Source organism: Athene noctua, chromosome 16 (assembly GCF_965140245.1).
Source record: "Athene noctua chromosome 16, bAthNoc1.hap1.1, whole genome shotgun sequence".
NCBI lineage: Eukaryota > Metazoa > Chordata > Aves > Strigiformes > Strigidae > Athene > Athene noctua.
Genome location: NC_134052.1, coordinates 3,174,431 through 3,197,126, shown reverse-complemented (window position 1 = coordinate 3,197,126; position 22,696 = coordinate 3,174,431). Strand labels below are relative to the sequence as shown.

At 60.3% G+C, this 22,696-nt stretch overlaps 1 protein-coding gene across 2 annotated transcripts in view; it reads left to right on the top strand.

Moving 5' to 3' along the window:
- Window positions 1–22,399, top strand: part of MTCL2 (microtubule crosslinking factor 2) — a 28,193-nt gene extending 5,794 nt beyond the window's left edge. Inside the window, exons 2-16 of one of the 2 annotated variants that reach the window (XM_074920622.1) lie at window positions 2,748–2,972; window positions 4,527–4,685; window positions 7,332–7,394; window positions 10,300–11,532; window positions 12,538–12,657; window positions 12,842–12,967; window positions 13,325–13,555; window positions 13,733–13,840; window positions 14,155–14,322; window positions 15,392–15,643; window positions 15,818–15,889; window positions 16,248–16,318; window positions 16,571–18,023; window positions 18,119–18,260; window positions 19,262–22,399. In XM_074920622.1, the coding sequence (XP_074776723.1) occupies window positions 2,748–2,972; window positions 4,527–4,685; window positions 7,332–7,394; window positions 10,300–11,532; window positions 12,538–12,657; window positions 12,842–12,967; window positions 13,325–13,555; window positions 13,733–13,840; window positions 14,155–14,322; window positions 15,392–15,643; window positions 15,818–15,889; window positions 16,248–16,318; window positions 16,571–18,023; window positions 18,119–18,260; window positions 19,262–19,290 (4,452 nt within the window). In that variant the 3' untranslated portion in view covers window positions 19,291–22,399. The remainder of the gene's footprint in view (window positions 1–2,747; window positions 2,973–4,526; window positions 4,686–7,331; window positions 7,395–10,299; window positions 11,533–12,537; window positions 12,658–12,841; window positions 12,968–13,324; window positions 13,556–13,732; window positions 13,841–14,154; window positions 14,323–15,391; window positions 15,644–15,817; window positions 15,890–16,247; window positions 16,319–16,570; window positions 18,024–18,118; window positions 18,261–19,261) is intronic. The other variant, XM_074920621.1, reaches the window with a different exon arrangement.
- The last annotated feature ends 297 nt before the right edge of the window (window positions 22,400–22,696 follow it).

Sequence of the window (22,696 nt, the reverse complement as noted above, 5' to 3'; positions counted from 1 at the left end):
CACAACACCAGCCCCGAATTTGGGAAGTTTCTAGGATGTTTCTCTCCGTTCCTGGCTCTGCTCTCCCCTTTATCTAACTGGATCTTTTTTGCTTTGAATTTGCAAAGATGGGCATCAACTCCAGAAAAGGTGCAGATGCAAAGGGTGAGGCTCAGTGGCCGTCACGGGCCCCCGAAGTGCTCAGAGGGCCTCCATGCACCGCGGGGCTCTTCTGCCCGCAGCCTGGCCACGGAGGCAGTCAGGTTTGCCACCCTAAGCTCTCTTCCAGTTTGCTGGCATTTTTTTTGCTCTCTGATCCTAATCCAGTTACTATGTCTTAGCGGCACGGCTTGCCTCCAAGGGGCAAGCTCGGAGAGACGACAGCTTCCAGGCTGTGGCCACTCAAAGGGTTTATTGGCCTTACAGGGTGCGGTGGATTCCTGCCACTGGAGCGAAGGGAGGCACCACTTTCTCGGCCCTCCCCCCAGTGCCAGCCCTGCTGCAACCCTCCCCTAGTCCTGCTCCCCGGGGGAGCACCCTGCGAAGGAGCAGCTCAGGGCAGTGCCACCAGGCTTTGTCCAGGCAGCAGCTCGTGCTGGACACAGCCTCCCCTTAAACTAAGGGTTGCTACAACCCAAGGTATAAACAAGCAGGAGCTCTTAGCATGGCAAGCCCAGGCTTCCTTCCAGCAAATGTAAGGTTTGGTTGGTTTTTTTCCAAGGTCCCGGCTCCCTGCCCTGCCTGGCTGCTGCCTGGGTAAGCCACATGGCAAACGGGAGCCGGTGTGGTGAGTGCTGGAGCAGGATGCAGGCATCCCTTTATTTCTTTGCAATTCTATTCAAGCCATGATTCATACGAATTTGGTGGTGAAAAGTTGTTTTCCACCACCCCGTTGCAGAGTGCCTGCTCACCTGCAATGCATAATGCATTTTTTCCCATGAAAGCTCCCAAGGACTAGATCCCATAAACCAGCTCCCCGGGCTGGTTTGGCTTGCAGGAGTTTTGCTGGTGTCCCCATGGCCGTGGCACTGCCGTGTGGGGTGGGCAGTGCTGGCAGTGGGTTTCCATCGGGTTCATCACCCTGTGGTGCATCACAGATGATGCTGGGGCTGGCCAGCAGCACGTGCAGTTCATCCCTGGGGGTTTCATAACTGAGATGTTGGGGGGTGTTTCTGAAATGTGCCTGCAGTGATGCCTCTTCACAGGACAGTCTCTGGCTGTCCCTGGAGCAGCTCAGCCGGGTGTCCCTGTGACGCCCCGCTGCCCGTCTCGGTGTCTCGGGGCTGTTTCTGCCCAGCTCTTGTGCTCGGGACCCCCCAGCATGAAGCAGAGCAGCGGAGGGCAGCAGGACACTGGTGGCTGTGGTGCCACCAGGCTCCAGCAGCCTGGGCTGGGAGATAATCCGGAATTGTCTAATTGACGTTCCTTATTTGTCATGTAGTGTTTAAAGCCAACAGTGAGCGACTGTGACTTGTCCCCACAGCTGCCGCCCCCCCTCCCCGGGCTCAGCTTCGCCTTTCGGGGGAATTCTTGCAGCTGGGGCTTTGTCCGGGCCGGGCGAGTGTGGCGGTGAGTGTGCCAGCGCCTGGCAGAGCCGGCACGGTGCTGCTGTCCCAGGCTGTGGGTCACTGTCACGGGCGGTGTCGGGGGCAGAGGGATCCTGTCCCCTTCTGCCTGGAGTGAATGGGGGGTGTGCCTCCCCACTGCCTGTGCCCGGTCCTCATCTCGTCCCTCCCTGGGCTGTGCCGCCGTGCAAGGCAGCAGCATGAGCCCCTCACCTCTCAAGTGGCAGTTGCATTTGGCAGCGATGGAAGGTGTTTGGTGGGGGGGGGGGTTGGCAGGAAAACAGCTGCTTGATCCCCTCCCAGGAGCGTGCCAGGTCCACCAGGTCTTGTTGAGGAGGAGAACAGCCGGTGCAACGGCTGGAGCATTTGCTTGGAAGATTTGAGTTGAGATTATGCTTGTGGGGATGTGAAAAGAGCTTTGGGCAGCGCCGCCTGTGTGGGTCCCCAGGGACTAGAGGGGACGGTCTCTGAGCATCACCGGTGCCGTAGCTCTGTGCTGGATGGAGAAGTGGCCCTGGGGCTGTGGCTGTTGCAGGGGATCCCACAGCAGTTGTGGAGGAGGCTTTGTGTTGGCGCTGGTGCCAGCAGGATGTCACCCCTGGCCCTGCTGTGACAGTGATGATGCAGCCCCATGCCAGAGGCTCTGCTGGGCAGGGACATTTGTCACCCTGAGAGCTGATAAGACCAGGAGGGGGTAGAAGGGGGGACCCAGCTCGACAATTGCTGCTTGGTGGCAAAACAGGGGGCAGCCCCTGATCCCCAGCACTGGTGGCATCTTGCTCATGTCCCTGTGTTGCCTCCCCTGTCTTTGCCTGCCATCTCCTCCTTCCCTCGCCTGCCTCCCTGACACATCTTTTCCAAAGACGACCTACATTTTTCTCGCCGCGGCTGCTGCCTGTGCTGCTCCTGCAGCTCCACTCCCTCCCCCACCTTCCTCTTTCTTTTACCGCAAATATTTATAGGCGCCCATGTTGGCTGTCCCCCCCTCCCCAGGCGGCTGGCTCAGCAGTGGGTGATGGTGCCCAGCTGACTCTGAGCCCTTTTCCTGCAAGGATGGGGCTTGACCCAGGGGGTTTGAAGTCTGTGAAAATGGCTCATGGGATGGAGGAGGGCAGGGGAGCTATGGTAAGGAGGTGTCCCAGGGGGAGAAGAGCAAAAAGCAGCCTGGGGGGTATGTTCCCTCTAATGCTCGTCTCCCTGCAGGATGAGATTGAGGAGCTGCGTGCCGAGATGCTGGAGATGAGGGATGTCTACATGGAGGAGGACGTCTACCAGCTGCAGGAGCTCCGGCAGCAGCTGGACCAGGCCAGCAAGACCTGCCGCATCCTGCAGTACCGGCTGCGCAAGGCCGAGCGCCGCAGCCTGCGCGTGGCACAGACAGGCCAGGTGGACGGCGAGCTCATCCACAGCCTCGAGCAGGACGTCAAGGTGAGGCCGGGAGCACGACATCCCCTCCTGACAGTCCCCAGGTCCCCCAAAGTGGTTTTTGGTGGACAGGGTTGCTGGTGAGGTGGGTGGTTGTGGTGCAGGGAGCTCTGTGGGGTTGTGCGGTTTATGGGGTCATTAATGGGGGCATCACGATTCCCCACTAGTGGTGGTGATAGGAGAAGTGGGGAGCAGGGCTTTCAGCTCACAGGTGTTTTGGGGTGATCCTGGGGGTGGAGTGGGCCAGTATTGCCCGAGGATGGGAGTCTCACAGTGCTATATGTGAGGTTCATCCTGTGCAGGCTGGATTCCAGCCTGGCCGTGTGCCCCAGAATCAAGCTCCCTTATCCTGCACCGATGGGGACAGGACGGGGCCACTGCCATGGGCTGGAGCCACACGAGTAGGCAGGGAGGGAGTATGGCGGCCAGGACCCTGGGGACCTTGGAGCTGCTCCTCTCGGCCCTCAGGGAAACCTTGCAGAGCCCCAGGCATTGTGGCAGGCGGGCTGGGGCAGGGACAAGGGGTTTTCTGTGGGGTGACATTGCCTGGCCCCCCGCCAGCCGCTGGCCCTCGAGGAGCCACCAGTGCCGGTGAGTGTTTGCTGAGGGCTCTTGCTGACACGGTGGCTGCCAGGAGTGGGTGCAGTGGCAGCCAGGGATGGCTCAGAGGGGATGGGCAACAGCTCGAGGAGTAACTTAAAGTTTTTTGAGCAGAAAACAGCTGGTCCCGGAGCTGAGATGTGCCACAAGTGCAGGGCTGTGAACCCACCTTGCCCTGTCTGTCCTTGCCAGCAGCCCAGGCCCCTACCCAAACTGCCTGGCAGCCACAGCTTGGGGTGCTGCTGCGAAAAATGCCCCCCTCCAGCTTCTCCCTTTCCCTGGGAAAGACAGCACAGCCCAACACCATGGCCTGAGCCCCCCAGCCCTGCAGCGGGGCTTGCTGCTGCCTCCACAGCACTGATACCCTGGGGCTGGGCAGGGGACCAGGGGGACTGGGGACAATTTTTCCCTTTTGTGCAGGTGCAGGAGCTGAGGCTTCATGCTGTTAAGCTCCCTTTATGCCAGGGGCTGTTCCCATGCAAGGATCTGGAGAGGGGGGCTCCGAGGCCATGCCTAGGATGGACAGAGACACTCTTCACCCCGGGGGCAGCTGCCTTTTTTGCTGTAATGTGATGCAGCATCTCGCCTTTCTCCCAGCCGGCACAGCTGCTGCCTGCAGTGAGAGGCTGCCTGCTCTGGTGCTGCTCACTGGCTTTTCCAGCCTCGGGGGGGCTTTTCCAGCCTCATGGTGTGGGAAAAATGTATGAAGAGGTGACAAGCATCCTGCAGCATTGTGTTAGAGCTGGGGAAGGCAGGGTTTGGCCAGGGACTGGGGACACTGGGCAGTCTTGCAGCCATTGAGGGGACACACACAGGGGCCAGGGTGTCACCCAGTATGGTGTCTGCTCTAAAGGGCCTCTAACAGCCTGGTGATCTCTGCATGAGGACGGTAGGTGTCCAGGCACTGTGCCCACATGCACTGCACCCAGCCTGATGACAGCCCCGTTGTGTCCCCAGGTGGCCAAGGACGTCTCCGTGCGGCTCCACAATGAGCTGGAGGCAGTGGAGAAGAAGAGAATCAGGTTGGAGGAGGAGAACGAGGACCTGCGCCAGCGGCTCATTGAGACAGAGCTGGCCAAGCAGGTGGTGCAGAACGAGATGGACAAGCTCCGAGAGGTGAGGGGGGGATCAGGAGGCGTCCCAAGGCTTTGCCCGTAGCAGGTGTCCTGGCCTTGCACCACAGGATCCCCCATCCCTGTTCGCACTGCTGAAACCCAAACCATGCCGCAGATGCTTGTGAAACCCGAGCAGTGCCTGCCCTTGGCGAGGCGTGATTCATCCCACCCTGTGAGCGCAGCGTGGCTCTACCCCATCCCAGGGGGGCTATGGGACCTCCCCCCTGCACTAGAACTGCTTTATGTGTTCTCAGCCACTGGCTCAGCCCAGCCACCTGGGCCGTGCCCAACTCCCGCTGGCGAAAGCTCTGTGGGATGTGTGGGGTCCCTGTCACAGTGCTCGGTGCTGGCCGTAGCCTGAGCGCATGCTGCTAGTTTGAAGTGGGCTGAGCTGTGGGTCTGCGTGGCCGTGATGTCCCGGCTGTGTCTCGGCGGTGCTGCAGAGCACAATCCCATCTGTGGAAGCCGTGTGCCATGCGTGTACCCAGACGCACAGGTCCAGGGTGCTCCGGGCCATGCTGGGTTTGGGACTAGCTCCTGGCCAGGACCACTGTCATCCTCGGTGACAGGAAAGGCATCCTGGTGACAGCATGAGTTTGTGATCTATCGCAGCACTTGTAACCCACTTCCCTACTACCCAGGATGTCTCTGGTCCCCAGGGAGCCTCGGGAAGCATCACTGACTGAGCCGTCAGGGCAGCACGGGGGGGGGGGACGTGCCATGGTAGAGCTCGGGCCCTGCTCCCACTGAGGACGGGGACACAGTGCACGGAGGGCTGTCTCTGCCCCCAGCCATGCTCCCCTGCATGGCAGGGCAGGGAGCCAGCACACGGCTCGGCATGTCCACAGCCAGCTCCAGTTAACGCTGGGGCCAGCTCCTGGCAAGCAGCAGGACACAGCTGCAGTTGTACCCGTCCCCTCTGCAGCCACCTTCTCATGGGGTGGCACGGAGCAGCGTCACCCCAGGTGGGGTGTCTTGTCCCTCTGCTGCACAGCCTCCTCTAACAGGCGTGAAATGGGTTTCCCTGCAGCCAGCGAGTGCGCACTGAATAACAAATGGCAGCAGCGGGAGCTGAGCTCTCATGCTTGAAAAACAGGCAGAGAAAATGGTTGCGTGGTTAGTGCGCAGGGAGACCTGAGTGCCAGCTGCTGCCTTGCCCTGGCAAAAGAGTGTGGGGCAGGATACAGCCCCTCTCTGCAGCTGCCTGAGCCCAGAGGGGACACTGCCCGTTGGCAGGAGGCCTGGTAGGCTTGGAGCACAGCTCCCTGAGCCTGGGGATGGCGTGTCCCCAGGCTAGCAAGGGCATTGGGGTTACTCTCTGATTGCAGAGCGCTAATTAGACAAACAGTGAGTTAACAGCCCTCCTCCGCCTCCTCCCTCCCGCTGGAGGGCACAGAGCATGGCAGAGCTTGTTAGCAGCCAAGCCGACTGCATGGAGCGGAGGCTGTGCAGGGCTGGGCTCACCCCTCAGGGATGATTATTTCTCCCTTCCAAGAGGTTTCTCCCATAATTGGATAATTGTCCGGATGGGCAGAACATCCCCAAAGGCGCATGCGTTTGCCCCTCTGGCTCTACCCCTCTGTGGCATCTCTTGGGGCGGAGGAGAAAAGTGGGACCGGTCCAGGTACCCCATGCCGAGCCTGCTACATCGAGCCTGGCCATGATGAGCCCCTTAGGCATGGCCACCCCAAGGGCTGTGCCCAGGGTGGAGCGATGACAGCTGCTGTCTGGCCCAGGGTGCTGTGCCTGGGGCTGGGTGATGCCCTTCGCCAGCCCCGGTCCCCAGTGCGGTGGGGGTGAGAGATGCCAACGTGGCACAGCCAGCCCCCGGGAGAGGCTCTGCAGCAGCAGCAGCTCCCACGATGGTCGTGGCCTTAATAGGAAAGCCTGGAGCCCGGCACCTTGGCACAGGCAGCAGCTTACATTTCACAGCTGCTTTCTTTGGCTGCTGGGCCTCAGCGCCAATTTGGAAATAGGTCCAGGGCGGCCACATGGATCAGCTCATGGGGGGCTGCCTGGGTGTTCCTGAGGGAAACCCCCAGCTCCCCTTCCCAGACAACTGGCCCTGCTCTGGGTACCTGCTTTTTTACCCCCTTCTAGTCTCCCTTATGGCTGTCTGGCCTCCCTGTCTCCCAGCTGTCCTCGCTAGCCTGGGGGTCATCTCTTGTGTCCCCAGAGACCCCAAGGGCACAGCCAGCATCGTCCTGCTGAGGAGCTCTCCCCATGGCTGAGCAACCAGGATGTTTCCCTTGCTTGGGGGAGAGGCAATGGGGAACGTCATCATTTTACTGCTCCCACACTGGGATGCTCGGAGAGCCATCCCTTTGCCTGGGGGTTGGATTCCCTGCTCCATCCAGCCTGACAGGACCGTGACTCAGCCTCTCCACGGCTCATTTCCTGCTCGATCCTACTCTCTCACTGCTCACTTGCCTGCAGGGGGAATTTCTAGCCAAACCTCATGATACAATGCTTGCCAGCCCAGCTCCCCCAAAGCAAAGGGCCTCAGCCCACTGGGGTTCTGGTGTTTTTGTAGGGTTCACAGGTGGCTGGAGAAGTCAGCATCGATGCCCACCCTTGCTGGGTCTGTCTGTCCATGCAGGGGTGCTGTGCCATCACTGTGGGTCACAGCTCTCTCTTCTCTCTGCAGAATTCCCTGAAGAAGCGGGGGTCTCGCTCCATCGGGAAGACTGAGAAGAAACCGTCTGTGCAGGTATCAGCGCCAGCGTGTCCGGGGCATGCCATGGTGACCCACCAGCACCCCAGGTCATGGTGCTAGCTGAAGGCTATGCCTGGCCCAGAAGTAAATCTGGTCATGGCAGTGCTGTCCCCTCCCTTGCAGGGCTGTTCTGCCTTTCAGAGACCCTGCATAAGGGAGGGATTGATGTGCTGGGCCATCCTCATTGTCCTCAACCCCTCCCTTGTCTCATTTATCAATGGAGCATCAGTGGCCAGCGGGTGGCTTTAACCCTTTCCATGTGTCTTTAACCCTTTCCATGTGTCAAGACTGCAGTAAGGAGCTGAATGACTTCGGCTTTTACATTGCAAAGCTGCTTCTGCTCTTGTGTTGTGGCTGTTACAGCCTGGGTCCCTCCTGCCTGTGCCAGTGGCTGTCCTCAAGGGTGGCCCGGGAGCCCTGTGGGGTTTGGGGAGCTGAGGGTCCCTGTGGGGATCAGCTCGAGGCTGGCTGTCCCTGCCCCACGCCAGGCTGCTGGGGCAGCACGGGCAAGGGGGGATTTGCCGGCGGCAGCAGGATTTCAGCTGTCACTTGCTGTTGGGCTGAGCTGCTGTGACTTGCTAATGCTGTTACCACGGCTCGGAGAGGCAGAGCTGCTGTTGCAGGAATGCAAGTGTATTAATACTGGAAAAATCCTCTTTCAAAGGTGGAAGACCTGAAAGGTTTATTTTGGGAAGTAGATCTGCTCCCCCAAAGCAGGGGCAGGGAGAGAGACCCTGTAAAGCCTCTCCTGCCACATGCTGCTGAGAGCTTCTCACAGTGGGGACCCTGGGCACCCCGAGGGTTTCTGGGTGACCTGTGTCATTGCTGGCACAGCCCACTCTGTGCAGTCATGCGATGGAGATCCCCAGGCCCTCAAAGACTTTCCCTTTTGTTTTTTTATTTATAATTTACTTTTAACTCCATCCTTGAGAGCCCTTTCAGGCCAGCTGATGGTCCCAGAGTCCTGCCTCCCATTTCCCCAAAGAGCAGGCCATGGCTTTGCACCTACACCTGGCTGCACCCCAAGCCGAGGGAGCTGTCTGGGAACCCCTTTGTCACCCCCTTCCAAAACTGAAATACAGCCCCTCCCCTGCCTCCTTCCGGGGCAGGAAACAAACCCCAGCCTGGGCTGCAGTAAAACTCCCCCATCTGCTTCCCACACCCCCGCGGAGCCAAGGCCCCTCAGCCTGGAGACGTGGGGCTGGATGCGGCCCCAGCTCTGCAGTGGGACCGATGCTCTGGGAAGGAGCCGGTGCTGGAAAGCAAACCCTGAGCTTCCTCGAGTGCAAATGCCCCTGGACGTGGCCCCCTGCCCCCCTCTGCCCACGGTGCTCTCTCCGGAGCAGCTGTGGCCCAGTGGCCCTGCGGGCACAGATGCTCATGACTCATCAGTGGCTTCCTGGGCCCCTTTCCTGCCCGGCTGCGGTGGGCGAGAATCAGCACTCACCGAAAATGGAGCCGGGGGGGGACAGAGTCAATCCTGAGCTCTGCCCCAGACCCCAGGAGCACTCAAAGTGGTCTTGGGGACATGTGTGTCCCTCCAGCAATGCCAAGGGGCAATGGGACACACCGGGCTGCTGCTTTTTTTTTTCCCTAGAAAAACAGGAACTGAGGTCATGTCTGCCCTGCCGGGGAGAGCTGCCTGCGCCAGCCCTCCCCTAATCTTTGCAGCTAATTAGGGGGGTCACAGCTTTATTGGCCTTAGTGAGGCTGTGTCTGTGCATGAGCATGGAAGAGCAGCAGGGTGGTTCCTGTGCTCACAGCAGGGTGTTTGGGGTATAAAACATCATCCCAAACTCATGGGACCTCCCCCCATCACCCCTGGCCTCTATATGAGCAGCCTGTGAAGTTTGCAGAGTAAATAGCTGCTGCAGGATTTGGGGTTTGTGAGCATGGGCACAGCTGGGGGGCCAGGAGCACACAAAATGGGGGACAGTTGTTTTTTACCAGCCAAGGAAACAGGAAAGGGGATGAGTTCAGCCAGGCAGAGGGCTGCTGGGGCCAGTAGCCACCCAGCCAAAGGGCTCGACCACCTCCAGCACCCACCCAGGGCTCCAGCGGGTGTCATGGGGCCAAGGTCACAGCCTGGCAGGTCCCCTCCTGGCAGTCAGAGCTCGGAGCACTCGAGTGACCCCACGGCACGGGAAACTGTGAGCTGGACGTCAGGAAATCCTGGTCCTCCATCCAAAAAGCTTTTGAAAGCAGAGAAACAGTCTGCCTGGGCAAATAGCCGAGAACCTAGCTGCTAAATTTAAAAAAAAAACACGTGGAGAAACAGCCCCAAGAAGCAAAGGGGCTTGGGAAGTGACCAGCAGGCTGATGTGGGGGGTTTGCCTGGGTTTTCTGTCCCCTGGCAAGGTGGTGGCAGCAAGGATCAGTGCTGGGCAAGGGCTGGGACTTTGGGAGGTTTCCAGACAAAATCAGCACTTCTCCACCCCGTGATGGAGCGTTTGGGGCTGAGCAGGAGGAGCAGAGCCCGGGTGGGGGGGTTGCAGAGGCAGCAGCACTAGTTGTTTCAGCGTTTGCCAGCTTTCAGGAGGAAACCTTGTTGCTGGCTTCTATTTTGCTCTGTGGAGTCTGAGAGCTTTCCCTCCCTCTCCTGCCCATGGCGGATTGGGCTGCAGCGGGGCTGGGCTCAGGCCCTGCATACCCGGCAGCACTCAATGTCCTTCCTGGGGCCAGAGCCATGAGTCTCCTTCTGGGCATCCTGCCCTGTCTCTGGGCTCTCCCTGAAAGCCTTCAGGATGGATCTCATTATTTTTCCCCCTCGTGAGCAGGGCCTGTAGCTCCCCCGGGCTCACAGGGATGGGTGGGTAGGTAGCATGTCCCCGGGGCTTGCTCAGAGCCACCGTGGCAGCTGGAAGCACGTTTCTAATGCCCGTGCCCTCTCGGTCCCCAGGAGGACAGTGCAGACCTGAAGTGCCAGCTGCATTTTGCCAAGGAGGAGTCAGCTCTGATGTGCAAGAAGCTGACCAAACTGGCCAAGGAGAACGATGGCATGAAGGAGGAGCTGCTGAAGTACAGGTCCCTGTACGGGGACCTCGACAGCTCCCTCTCTGTGGAGGAGCTGGCCGACTCTCCCCATTCCCGCGAGGCTGAGCTGAAGGTCCACCTCAAGCTGGTGGAGGAGGAAGCCAACATCCTCAGCCGGAGGATAGTGGAGCTGGAGGTGGAAAACCGTGGGCTGCGGGCGGAGATGGACGACATGAAGGGCCAGGGGGACAGAGACTTCCCCGGGCAGGACGTGCGGTTCCTGGCAGGCATCTCGGGCTGCGGGGATGCAGGGGACACGGTGGCGGAGCTGCGCCGGCACCTGCAGTTCGTGGAGGAGGAGGCCGAGCTGCTGAGGCGCTCACTGCTGGAGCTGGAGGACCAGAACAAGCTCCTCCTGAATGAGCTGACCAAGTACAAGTCAGACCACGAGCTGGACGTGACGCTGTCAGAGGACAGCTGCTCAGTGGTCAGCGAGCCCTCGCAGGAAGAGCTGGCCACGGCCAAGGTGCAGATCAGCGAGCTGAGCGGCAAGGTGAAGAAGCTGCAGTACGAGAACCGCGTGCTGCTCTCCAACCTCCAGCGCTGTGACCTGGCCTCCTGCCAGACCACCCGGCCAATGCTGGAGACCGACGCCGAGGCCGGTGACTCGGCCCAGTGCGTCCCAACCGCTGGCTGGAGGGACGGGATGGGCAGCAGCGAAGCCGACGGTCAGGACAGGGTGCCTGGCGGTGGGAAGGTGCCTGATGGTCCTGCCAAGCTGCTTAAGCCCAAGGACCTGGAGACCTTGCTGGGCATCCGAGACCAGGCGGCGCTCGTCAGCAAAGCGATCGATGTCTTGATTTCGGATGCCAATGGCTTCACCTCTGGGCTGAAGGCTTGCTTGGACAACGAGTGCGCGGGGGGGCTGCTGGGCGAGGCGGTGGGTAGTGGCGGCGAGAGCCCCAGCGATGCCAAGCTGATGAATGTGCTCCTCATGCGGCTGGGCGTACTCCAGCAGGACTTGGGCTGCTTCGCGAGGAAGGTGGATCACCTCACTGGCGGCCTCAAGGAGCACACAGACTCTTTCCCCTTCTCCAGCCCCAGCAGCCATGACGCCACCAAAGAAGGGCTGCAGAAGGAGCATGCCTCCGACTTCCAGGTATGGGCTTCTTCCCACGTCCCCCGCAGCAGCTGCCGCTTTATTTGCTGCCCTGTTTCCGCCCGCTTTAAACAGCACAAACCCCAATCCCCCACGTAACCTCCCTCCTGCCTCTCCAGAGCAAACCCCACACTAACACCTTGCTGCATGCCAGTGGCACTGGGGACAAGGTAGGACTCTGCTCCAACAGAGTGTGCCCAGGGCAGGAGGCTGTGGGCATCCTGGCGCATCCCAGCATGGGCTGGTCGTGCCGAGGCTGCCCTGCCCATGGCCGGGGGCTCTTGGGTGCGATCCCACCTTAGCAGGGGCCAGCAATTCAGCTGCTCTCCCCCAGCTCGGCCAAGCATCCCCAGCTTGGAAACTCCTTCTTATTGGAGATGAGCTGGGTGGCAGAAGAGCAGCCTGCAGCCTCCTGAAAGCAGCCCAAATTGCAGGGACCCCGGTTGTGAGAAGCCTCAGTCCCCAGTGGTACCCAGGCAGGGTAATTTGGAGAGCAAAGGTCCCAGGGCAAATCTGCATCCAATGGAGAGAACCTTTGGAGCAGTGGAAAGCAGCGCATACCCTGCCACCCCCCTCCTCTCCAGGGGGCCCAGGTCATGCCAGGGACCAGGGATGTCAGTGGTGGTTGGGGCTGTGGGCACAAGCCCCTTTCTGGAGCACACTCGCTTGTTCAGAGTCCTATTTTTCTGCATGTGATCCCACCAGCCCCAGGTCCCAGTCTCCCCCAGTCACTGCATGGCACCGTAACTGGTGTTTGCACATTTTTTCCCTCTTTCTCTCTTTTTTCCCCTTTCCCCAAACAATCCAGGCCACGTGTCTCCTCATCCTGTGTTTCCTTTTGGTTTCTGCATTGTCTCCCGCCATGGTGATGAAGCTCCTTCTCCTCCTCATCCTTTTTGTTGTCTTGTAGTTCCTTACTGTTTCGGAGACCCATTGTTTTGTTTTCTGGCTTTTTTTTCTTCCCGCTCTTTTGGTTTGTTCTCATTAACTTGCCCACGCATGCAGCAGCCTGATTTTAGGGACGCCGATCCTTACCGCATCCCCCACACCAAGGACATGGACCCCACGCATCCCCGGAGCTACAAAACCTGCCGGCCTGAGGAGAATGACTCCTACGCCACCGAGGTACGACACAGGCAGGGAGCTGTGTCCCCTTGGCCAGTGGGGTTGGGGACAGGGCTGTGAGGATGGGGCTCTCCCTCCTGAGAGCCAGGGACAAGGGAAGCTGCAGAGCTCCCTCAGGGAGGGACGCGGGGAGGCACAGCCATGCGCAGCCCACGGTCCCCATACCCTCCCCGGGCCATTGCAGATGAAGGAGCTGCAGCTGGTGCTGTCGGAGGCCAACGAGAGCCTGCGGGGACTGCAGGAGCAGCTCTCACAGGAGAGGCAGCTGAGGAAGGACGAGGTGGACAACTTCTCACAGAAGATCTGCCAGGTGAGTAGGCAGCAGCCCCGATCCCTGGCAAACGTGTCCCCACGCCCATGGCTGTGCCACCAGGCTGATGACTCGCCTGAGGACCCGGGTGTCACCTGGGACCACACACAGCATGTCCCATCTTCAAGGTTCACAGGGGCTGAGCAGAATTCTCCTTGCACATGGGCGTGCAGCCGTGCAGGGCTTCCACCCATGGCAATGCCTGGATGGCCCCAGCATCCCCAGCATGCTGCCAGGGCATTGCAGCTCCCCAGGGGTGTTAAATAAGCTGGCACCAGGCTCAACCCAGACCCTAGGGTGGAAGCACCACATCACTGCCGCCAGCCCCTGTCTTGGAGCCCACACATCTCTCCACAGCTGAAGGAGGACCACCAGAAAGCACTGCTGCGGCGGGAGTTCGAGCTGCAGAGCCTGAACCTGCAGAGGCGGCTGGAGCAGAAGTTCTGGAGCCAGGAGAAGAACCTGCTGGTGCAGGAGTCACAGCAGTTCAGGCAGAGCTTCCTCCTGCTCTTCATGAAGCTCAAGTGGTTCCTCAAGCTCTGGCGCCAGGGCAAGATGGTGCACAGTGAGGGCGAGGACTTTTTGGAGGTACTGTGGGCTGAGGGGCTCCCACCTCTGCTGCAGTGGAGGGGGGACCACGCTGTCAGGCATCCCCAGGGCTGTTGCTTGTGCCTACATGTTCCACTCGGGGCTGCTCGGGTGTCCCCCATCCCTGGCCGTGGGCTGTGGGTCCCCTCATTTCCCCAGCTGTGGTGTCTCCTGCAGGTGAATAGCATGAAGGAGCTGTACCTGCTGCTGGAAGAGGAGGAGCTTGCCCCACAGCAGCAGGCAGACAACAAGACATGTGCTGGTGATGCCTGGACCCCCAACACGGTGAGTGGGGGCCCCACAAGCACAGGGAATGGGCAGGATCAGCCCCCTCTGCAGCTGTTTGGCTTGGCATGGTGGCTCCTCTAGGGGTGCATGGCTGGGAGAGGGTGCTCCTTGCTGGCATGTTCCCCCCAGGGCTGGTCCCCTGCCCTGGTGGTACCCCCTGTCCCTCACCCCGAGACTGGGCAGCCTGTGGCAATGGGTTGCAGAGATGGCAGCTCCCATGGGGTCCCACCCCGTTGGGTCCCCTCCGGCGCGGGGCCCCAGCTCCCTCTGGTCACTCCTGATCCCTCCGCTCACCCCCAATCCCCTGGCAGCCCAACGAGTGCATCAAGACGCTGGCGGACATGAAGGTGACCCTGAAGGAGTTGTGCACGGAGCTGCGGGAGGAGCGGCGCGGTGCCAGCGAGCTGCAGCAGCAGTTCACCAAGGCTAAGGCTGCCTGGGAGATGGAGCGTGCCGAGCTCAAGTGCCACATTGCCCAGGTGGGAGCCCCAGGCACCCTGCAGGCTGGCGGAGCTCCCCTTTGCCTGGTGGGGATGTGGGGCTGGGGGGCTGCCTGCGCCGTGTGCCAAGCGCTGGCTGTTGGGCAGGGCTGGGAGGCAGGGTGGCACTGTGGGAATCTCAATTAGCAGCCGCTCCGGCAGGCGAGTTTCCATAGCAACGGGCTGGCACGAAAGTCTGACTGTGGATCAGCAGAGGATGCTCTTTATTCCTCTGCTGGGTTTGTCTAGGATGGGCAGGATGGTACCGGGGCTCAGGACAGGCATCTGGGAGCGGCATCAGAGCCCTCCTCTCCTCCCCTGGGTCACGGCGCGGGTCAGGGCACTGCACACCTGCGGATACTGCAGGAGGGATATACTGCTGCAGCAAGGGCAGGAGGTGGAAGGAGGGCAGCCTCAGCACTGAGGGAGGCTCCTGCCTGTGGAAGCAGTTCCATCAGTCCCCCAGTCCTGCCTGCACAGCGATGAGGTTTTTCTGCTCCCTCACACTGTGCTGGCAGCAGCCCGTGGCCATCCATCAACTCCACTCCCCAGAGCAGCTGCCAGCAAGTGGGATTTCTCCAGGCAGAGCTCAGCGGTGGTTCCCAATTTCCTCCTCTCTTCTCCAGAAGAGAGCAGAGCTGCCACCGGGGAAGCACCCCAGTTTCAGGTGCCTTCCTGGCTGCCAGTGGCAGCAGCATCCTCAGGATCCACTCTGCCAGCCCTGCGAGTGATGTTGCACCTCTCCAGGAGCCGGGTCCAGCAGGCAGGATTGCAGGCAGAGCACAGCCGAGCAGGCAGGACATTCAGCCTGTGTCCCACTGGGTGACCGTCTGCCGGGCCGTCTGGCACGACATGGCTGCAGGCCAGGGCTGGCTGCGGCTGGGCTGCGCCCATGGACGAGTTGTGCTGTGCAACGTGGCCTTGGGGACATGCTTATAGCCCAACCCAGGCAGCGTGGGCCCTGCACTGGGAACCAGGATGCCCACAGCCTTGTCCCTTCGCTGGGGATATATGTCCAGCACCACGCTGGAGCCATGGGTCCCCCACAGCCACCAATGTGTCCCCGCAGCTGGAGTCAAAGGCAGGCAAAGGGCTCACGGAGCGCGTGCTGCCAGACTGGAAGGTGGCGTTGAAGAGGGAGCGTGAGGAGCACCAGCATCTCCTAGCCGAGTCCTACAGCGCTGTCATGGACCTCACCAAGCAGCTGCAGATCAGCGAGAAGAACTGGAACCAGGAGAAAGTGGAGCTGCTGGCCCGCTTCAAGGAGGAGCAGCAGCAGGCAGAGCAGCAAGCGAAGGACCTGCAGAACAAAATCAACCAGGTATGGTGTTCCCCCATCGTGAACGTGTCCTTCAGCATCTGCCACTTGCCTCCCATATGTGCCTCAAGAGTGTGAAAATGCTCTCAGGGAATGCACTGGGGGCAAGTGGCAAATGCTTTTGCTTGCGCAGAGGGGCTCGTATTGCACATGTTGAATGACCAACACGTTCTCCAGTTGCAGAAAGGAGCCAACCCATGGGCACTGAAGCATTCTGAAATGGAGAAGCACGGCAGCAACTGGAAAGAGGTGGGCAAGAGAAGGCAGAGGGCTCTCGGGGTGCTGGGCTCATGTCTATGCTAAGGGTTAGATGGGAGGTCATTTGAACCCCAAGTACCAGCCCCTTGAAGAGCAAATGAGGCTGCAAGGGGATGCACCAGGGATTGGGGAGAATGGCAGTGGAGAATGTGGCTGAACCCCAAGGGCTTTGGTGGGGTTATAAAAAGCTGATTTAAAATAGATGTGAGCCCCATGTAGCCCGGGGAATGGGTGCATGGGGGAAGGTGGTGGCGCTGGAGAGGAGCAGGGTGCAGCCCCTGCTCCAGCCCATCGGTGTACTTTGATCCTGTGCTTGCTGACGTCAGTTCTTTCTTCTGTGTCCTCCTAGGCTCTCAATGAAAAAATCACAGACAAAGAGACAATCTCTGAAGCAGAAGCCAAGGGAACCAACCTCAAAAGGTGAGTGTGCTGGTGTCTGCATAGTCCCCAGGGTACGGGGGAGGCTGTGCAGGGCTATCCCTGGGCTTGGCAGCCCCGGCAGCTGGGGGGAGATGCAGACATGGTCCAGAGTTATCCTGGAGGCCAAGGGTTCCCATGAGGAACAGGACTGGGTGTCCAGGAGGGTCCCATTGCAGTGGGAGCGAGGTGCTTCCAGCTGCCCCCCAACCCGTTGCCCTGTCCCCTTGTGAGCCCCATCCTCTTTTCTCACAGGACCAAGTCCGTTTCCTCCATGTCAGAGTTTGAAAGCTTGCTTGACTGTTCTCCCTACCTCCCTGGAAAGACTGCACCGGGGCTGTGTGACCATTCCCGAGGCAAAAAGGCATCCTCAGCCACCCAGCTGCTGCCCAACGGGATCCGGGACAGCACTGGCATTCCTCCCTCAAACTGTACATATGTGAATATTGAGCAACCTGCCCCTGACAGCCTGGCCAAGGAGAAGCTGGGCATCTCCTCCTGGGACTACTCACGGGCAAGCAGCTTCTCTGGACATGACCCAGCCCAGAAGCAAATGCAGAGGAGCTACACGGCGCCCGACAAGACGGGGATCCGCATCTACTACAGCCCGCCAGTGGTGCGGCGGCTGGAGGCGCCTCTGGTGCACAACAAGGAGGGGAAGATCATGATCGAACCAGGTTTCTTGTTCACCATGGCCAAGCCAAAGGAGCCGGAGGAGTCAGCCAGTGCTGAGAGCACCTACAGCCAGTGGCTGTGCAACTTCTCCAAGCAGCAGCGGGAGCTGCTGGACGGTGGCACGGTGGAGAGCACGGTGCCACCGGTGCCCCGCTTCCCCCCGTCGCTGCACGACCTGGAGATCTCCGGCAACATGAGCGACGACATGAAGGAGATCACCAACTGCGTGCGGCAGGCCATCCGCTCCAGCTCGCTGGAGAGGAAGGTGAAAAGCACGTCCAGCCAGACGGTGGGGCTGGCCCATGTGGGGACACAGACCATCCAGACGGTGAGTGTTGGCCTGCAGACCGACCTGCCACGCAGCAGCGGCGTGCACAGCAAGAGCTGGTCCCCGCGCAGCTCCTCCCTCGTGTCCGTGCGCAGCAAGCAGATCTCCTCCTCCCTGGATAAGGTCCACTCCAGGATCGAGCGGCCATGCTGCTCCCCAAAATATGGCTCTCCAAAGCTCCAGAGGAGGTCTTCCTCCAAGCTGGATGCCTCCAAGGACAGGAGCCTCTGGAACCTGCACCAGAGCAAGCAGAATGGCTCTGCCTGGGCCCGCTCCACCACCACGCGCGACAGCCCGGTTCTCAGCAATATCAACGACGGCTTGTCCAGCCTGTTCAGCGTGGTGGAGCACACTGGCAGCACCGAGTCCATCTGGAAGCCAGGCTGCCCTGAGAGCAGCCGGGCTAAGCCCGAAGCACCCAAGTATGGCCTTGTGCAGGAGTTCTTCAGGAACGTCTGCGGGAGGGCACAGAGCCCCACCGCCCCCCTGGAGAAGAAAGAGGTGGTAACCGGGGAGGAGGGCAGCAAGAGAGCCGAGCACCCCAGCCCAGCCACCCACCACCCGGCCGAAAATATCTCCCGTGTCTTGAACAAGAAAGTCCTCAAGCAGAGCAGCTGCGAGGACCCCAAGCCCTCGTCCCCCGGCCAGGGGAATAAAGACACAACCCTGCGGGACCCCGACCTCATCTCGGCCATAGCCAGCGAGGTAACGAGGCAGGGTGTCCCCCGGGGTGTCCTGCCATGGCAGGGGATGGAGTGGCCAACCCCTCTAACCCCCCTGTGCCCTGTCTATCTTTGCAGGACACGGCCTGTGACTGCAGCTCCCAGTCCCTCACCTCCTGCTTTGCCCGGCCATCCCGCTCTGCTGTCCGCCATTCCCCCTCCAAGTGCAAACTGCACCCCGCGGACCCCCCCAGGGCGGAGGAGAAGCCGGGGGGCTCGAGTGAGTGAGGATGGGGGGCAGGGGGACGCAGCGTGCCTGCTTTCCACTCTCCTGCCGGAAGAGCGCCCGCGCTGACGCCCCGCGGGGCCCCTCTCGGAGGCAGCGCAGGCGCATCTGTCTCCTAATCGTCCCCTCGCCCCTGGGGACGCTTACGAAGCAGATGTGGAGCCCGAGGTGGAGGCTGCCGGTAGCCCCAGGGTACGCGGGGACGCCCGCCAGGGTGGCTGCTTCACCTGCGCAGAAACCCGCTCCCTCGGAGCTGCTGCCGGTGCTGGGGGGTCCTCGCCGGTGCCCACTGCCCCGGGAATCTCAGCTGAGGCCCCGTCATGCCGAGGGCTCGCTGGGGCCCCAAGAAGGAAAGAACAGCCGGGGGAGGCTGGTTGTGTAGGTAGGGCAGGGCTGGGGCGAAGCGTGGCAGGGATGCTGTGTGGATGCGATGGATGGGGGCGCAATGCCATGTTGGCCCCCGCGGGTGGAGGGTGTTGGCTCTGGCCCCCGCGGCTGCTGCCAGCGCTGCCCGCCCTGCCCGAGCTCCGGCACATCCCTGCCAGCCCCGATTGCAGCGCGGTTGCATCAGCCATGGGGCCGCTTGTGCTTCCCCGGCCGGAAAGGAGGGGAGGGTCCCTGCGGTCACCCAGGCTGGGCTGGCTGTGGGGACCCTCCCTGGGCACCCTTCTACTCGGGGCAGAAGGGGGCTGCCGAGGTCCTGTGCTGCTGGGGAGGGTCCGGGCAGTGCCCCTGGCCTCTCCAGCTGCAGAGCCGGGGTCACTGGGTGCGCAGCGTGGGGAGAGGCAGCGTGTACCTGTGTGACATGTCTGTGTACCTCCCGCCACCATCCCGAGGGGCCACGGCTGTGGTGCCCCCCTGCATTGCACCCAGCTCCCTGCCTGGGGCCACTTGTAGTTATTTGCTCATCCAAGTGCTGAATATACATATTTCTCTCTTTTTTTTTTTCTTTCCTTTTTTTCCTTCCACTTTTGGCTCTGCCCAACTCCGGACAGCCTGCAATGTAAAACCAAGTGCATTTTAAAAATACCGAAATGAGCTACATTGGAGATGCACCAATTGGATTAAGAGATTGTGGGTTGGGAGACTGCAGCGTGGCCCGTGTGCGGTCTGTGCCACACGTCCCTTGGTCACCATCTGAAAAAGCCTTATCTGGGGAGGGAGGGGAGCAGCAGCCACAGCCCCCACGGCAATGCAGAGCTCCTGGGGCTGGGGGGCTGCATCCCAGCCCCTCGCAGAGCAGCGTTGGTGCCTCTGTGCAGCCCCAGGAGAGAACAGCAGTTTCTGAGGTGGCTGCCTGACCTATTTTCGAGCTGCCTGCCAGGGGCCAGGCAGGGAATCACCCAGATGGAGCTGCCTGCAGGTGCCCGCACTTCCCGGGGCTCTGTGCATTGCTCAGGGGCTGTGTACCTTGCTCTGGGGGTTCCTTGCATTGCTCTGGGGCTCTGTACACTGCTGTGGGGTCTGTACACTGCTCCAGGACCTCTGCATTGCTCTGAGTCCCACATGCAATGCTCCAGGGGCTCTGTGCGTTGCTCTGGGGCTATGTACACTGCTCCAGGGGCTCTGCGCATTGCTATCATCTTGCAGCTTCGGTTAAAAAATGCTCCTGCTGCCGATGCTGCTGCCCCCTCCCGTCCAGCCGCACGCTGCCCGCAGCAGGCTGCATCACTGCCACGTCGCAGCCTCCGTCAGCATCTCCGCGACGGCCACTCACTGCCTGTGTCTCCGGACACACCAGCATCAGCCAGGGCCCCGCAGGCCCAGCACCGATGGCCTTTTGCTCCTGCAGCGCCTGTCCGGCCCCACGGGGACCCTCGTCACCCGGGTGTGGGACGCGCGGGGCAGGCGCTGCCCACCCTCACCAGCAGCTGGGGCCTGGCAGCATCCTGCCTGCCACGGAGAAGTCGGGTCCCTGCACCCCGGCAGGCGCAGCGCTGCCACGGGCAATCTCCTGCTGTACATAGATCCTTTTGGGGTGGTTTTTAGCATTTTCATTGATAATGGGGGTTTTGGTTTTGTTTGTTTTTTTTTAAAAGACTCTCTACTTTTGGAATGTGGTTTCTCATTTTTACAACTGCCTTTTAATTATTTGTAATATTGGTCATTTCTGTCTTACTCTGTAAATAGTGGTGCTGGGCATTTCCTGCGGGGCTGGGGCTGAGCCAAGGCCAGCAAGGGATTTGCAAAGGCAACGGGGAAAACCTGCCTGAGGCGTGGAGGTGGCTGATCCAGCCCCAGCCCCTGCGCAGCCTCTGTCCCTGTCCTCCCCCCACGCCAGTGCCTGGCCCGGGGTGAAGCCACACTTGCCCCTGTCCTGTCCTGCTTCCTCTCGCCAGCCCATGCCAAGGTCGCATGAAGGGCACCTTCTGCCCCGATGACAGGTCCCTTGCCCACCCCGTCCTGCTCCCCTGTACCGTACCTGCTTGTTGTGTGATGAATAAAGGCCCTGCAACCCCTCACCCACGCCCTCGGTGCTGCCTTCCCGTGCTGCGGTGGGGGGACCGTGATGCCTGTCCTGTCTGGGGAACCAGTGCTGCTGCGGAGGGAGCGTGGGGTGGCTGGGGCACCCATGGTTGGGGAGATGTATCTAGATCCTGACCCTCTGTCCCTGCTGTCCTGCCAGCTGCCCAATGTAGACACAGTGTCCCATCCTGTCCTCACCCGCCTGTCTCCCCCCGACACCACCCCCACAACCCTGACTGTGTCATTCCACTGGGCTCCATGTCATCTCCCAGGGGTCCTCCGTGGCCTTGCTGTCAGGGCTGTCACCTCACACCAGGCTCCTCTCGGCTCTGCCTTGTCCCTGTGATGCTGGTGTTTCTCATGCCTCCCCATCCCATCCCCTCCTGCTCAGCAGCTCACCCCAGCCTGCACACGGACCCCATATCCCCTTTCCCGTCACTGCCTGCGGCTTCTTGCCCTTGTGCCCCTTATGACCTGCAGGTCCCAGCCTCCTCCAGACTCACTACATTAAACTGTCCCTCCCTGAGGTCCTCCATCACCCAGTATGACCCACGTCTCCTTCTTTTGCTCCTGCTGTCATCATGTCCCATCCCTTTCATTCTTGCTCTTTGACCCCATGTCCCATCCTTCCTTCTTGTTATCCTTCATCCTCAATCACATTCCTTTCTTCCTTCATGTGCTTTCATTGCCCACCATGTCCCATCCCTCTTTATTCTGCTCTTTCATCACCCACCCAACCCAACCCAGCCCTCCTTCCTGTGCTCCTCCATCACCCACCAACCCCATTCCTCCTTCCCATGCTCCACCACCCACCATATCCCATCCCTTTTCCTGTGTACCTCCATCTTTCATGTCCCATCCCTTCTTCTGGTGCTCCTCTGTTGTCCACCCATCCCATCCCTCCTTCCTGTGCTCCTGTCACCCAGTGTGTCCCATACTTCCCTCCCATCCTCCTCCATCACCCACCAGGTCCCGTCTTTCCTATCTGTGCTCCTCCATCAGCCACCATGTCCTGTCCCTCCTTCCTGTGCTCCTGCATCCTCCACCATGTCCTATTCCTTCTTGTGCTCCACTGTCACCACCTCCCATCCCTCCTTGTTCTCCTCCACCCCCTTCACATCCCATCCCTCCTTCCACACTCCTTCCAGAGTGTGCTGTCATCTACTCTGTCCCATCACTCCCTGCCATGCCCTGCTCCTCCATTACCCACTGTGTCCTCTCCTGCGCTCCTGTGCTCCTGCATCCCTACATTACATCCTATCCCTCCTTATTTTTCTCCTTCATCCCCCACTACCTCCCATCCCTCCTTCCTATGCTCTTCCATTACCCACCACCTCTCACTTCTTCATGTGCTCCTCCATTGCCCTTCATATCCCACCTTCCTGTCTTCCTGTCACACTGGCATTCCACCCCTCTCACCTGCTCCTCCTTCATCCACCACATCTCACTCCTTATCCTCATCCACCTCCCACCATCTACTCATGTCTTCCTTCACCTCCACCCTGTCCCATCCATCCTCATCCTGCTTTGCCTCCAGTTTCTCTTTTCCTTTCATATTCCTCCTTATGTCAACATCTCAACATTCCTTCTCATCCTCTTATCAGCTCCCACCATCACTGGCCTCTACATCTTACCATCTTTTTATCCCTGATTATCCTCCGTTAGCTCCCACCATCACCCCAAACCATTTCAACGTCCACTTCTCATCTCCCCATCTTTCTTCACCCTCTTCTACCTTCTCCTATATCCTCATCCTCTTCATCCTCCTCCACTTCCCCCATCCCCAAACCCACCCTCACCTCCCACTACTGCCCTGTCCCTCCAGCTTCCAACATCACCCAATCCTGCCTTCTCCTCCTCCACCCCCACATTTCCAATCCCCCTTGTGCCTCTCCATTTCCCATCTCCTTATCCATCCTCTTCCACTGCCCTCCAATCTTTGTCTTCCTCTGCCCCCTAAATGT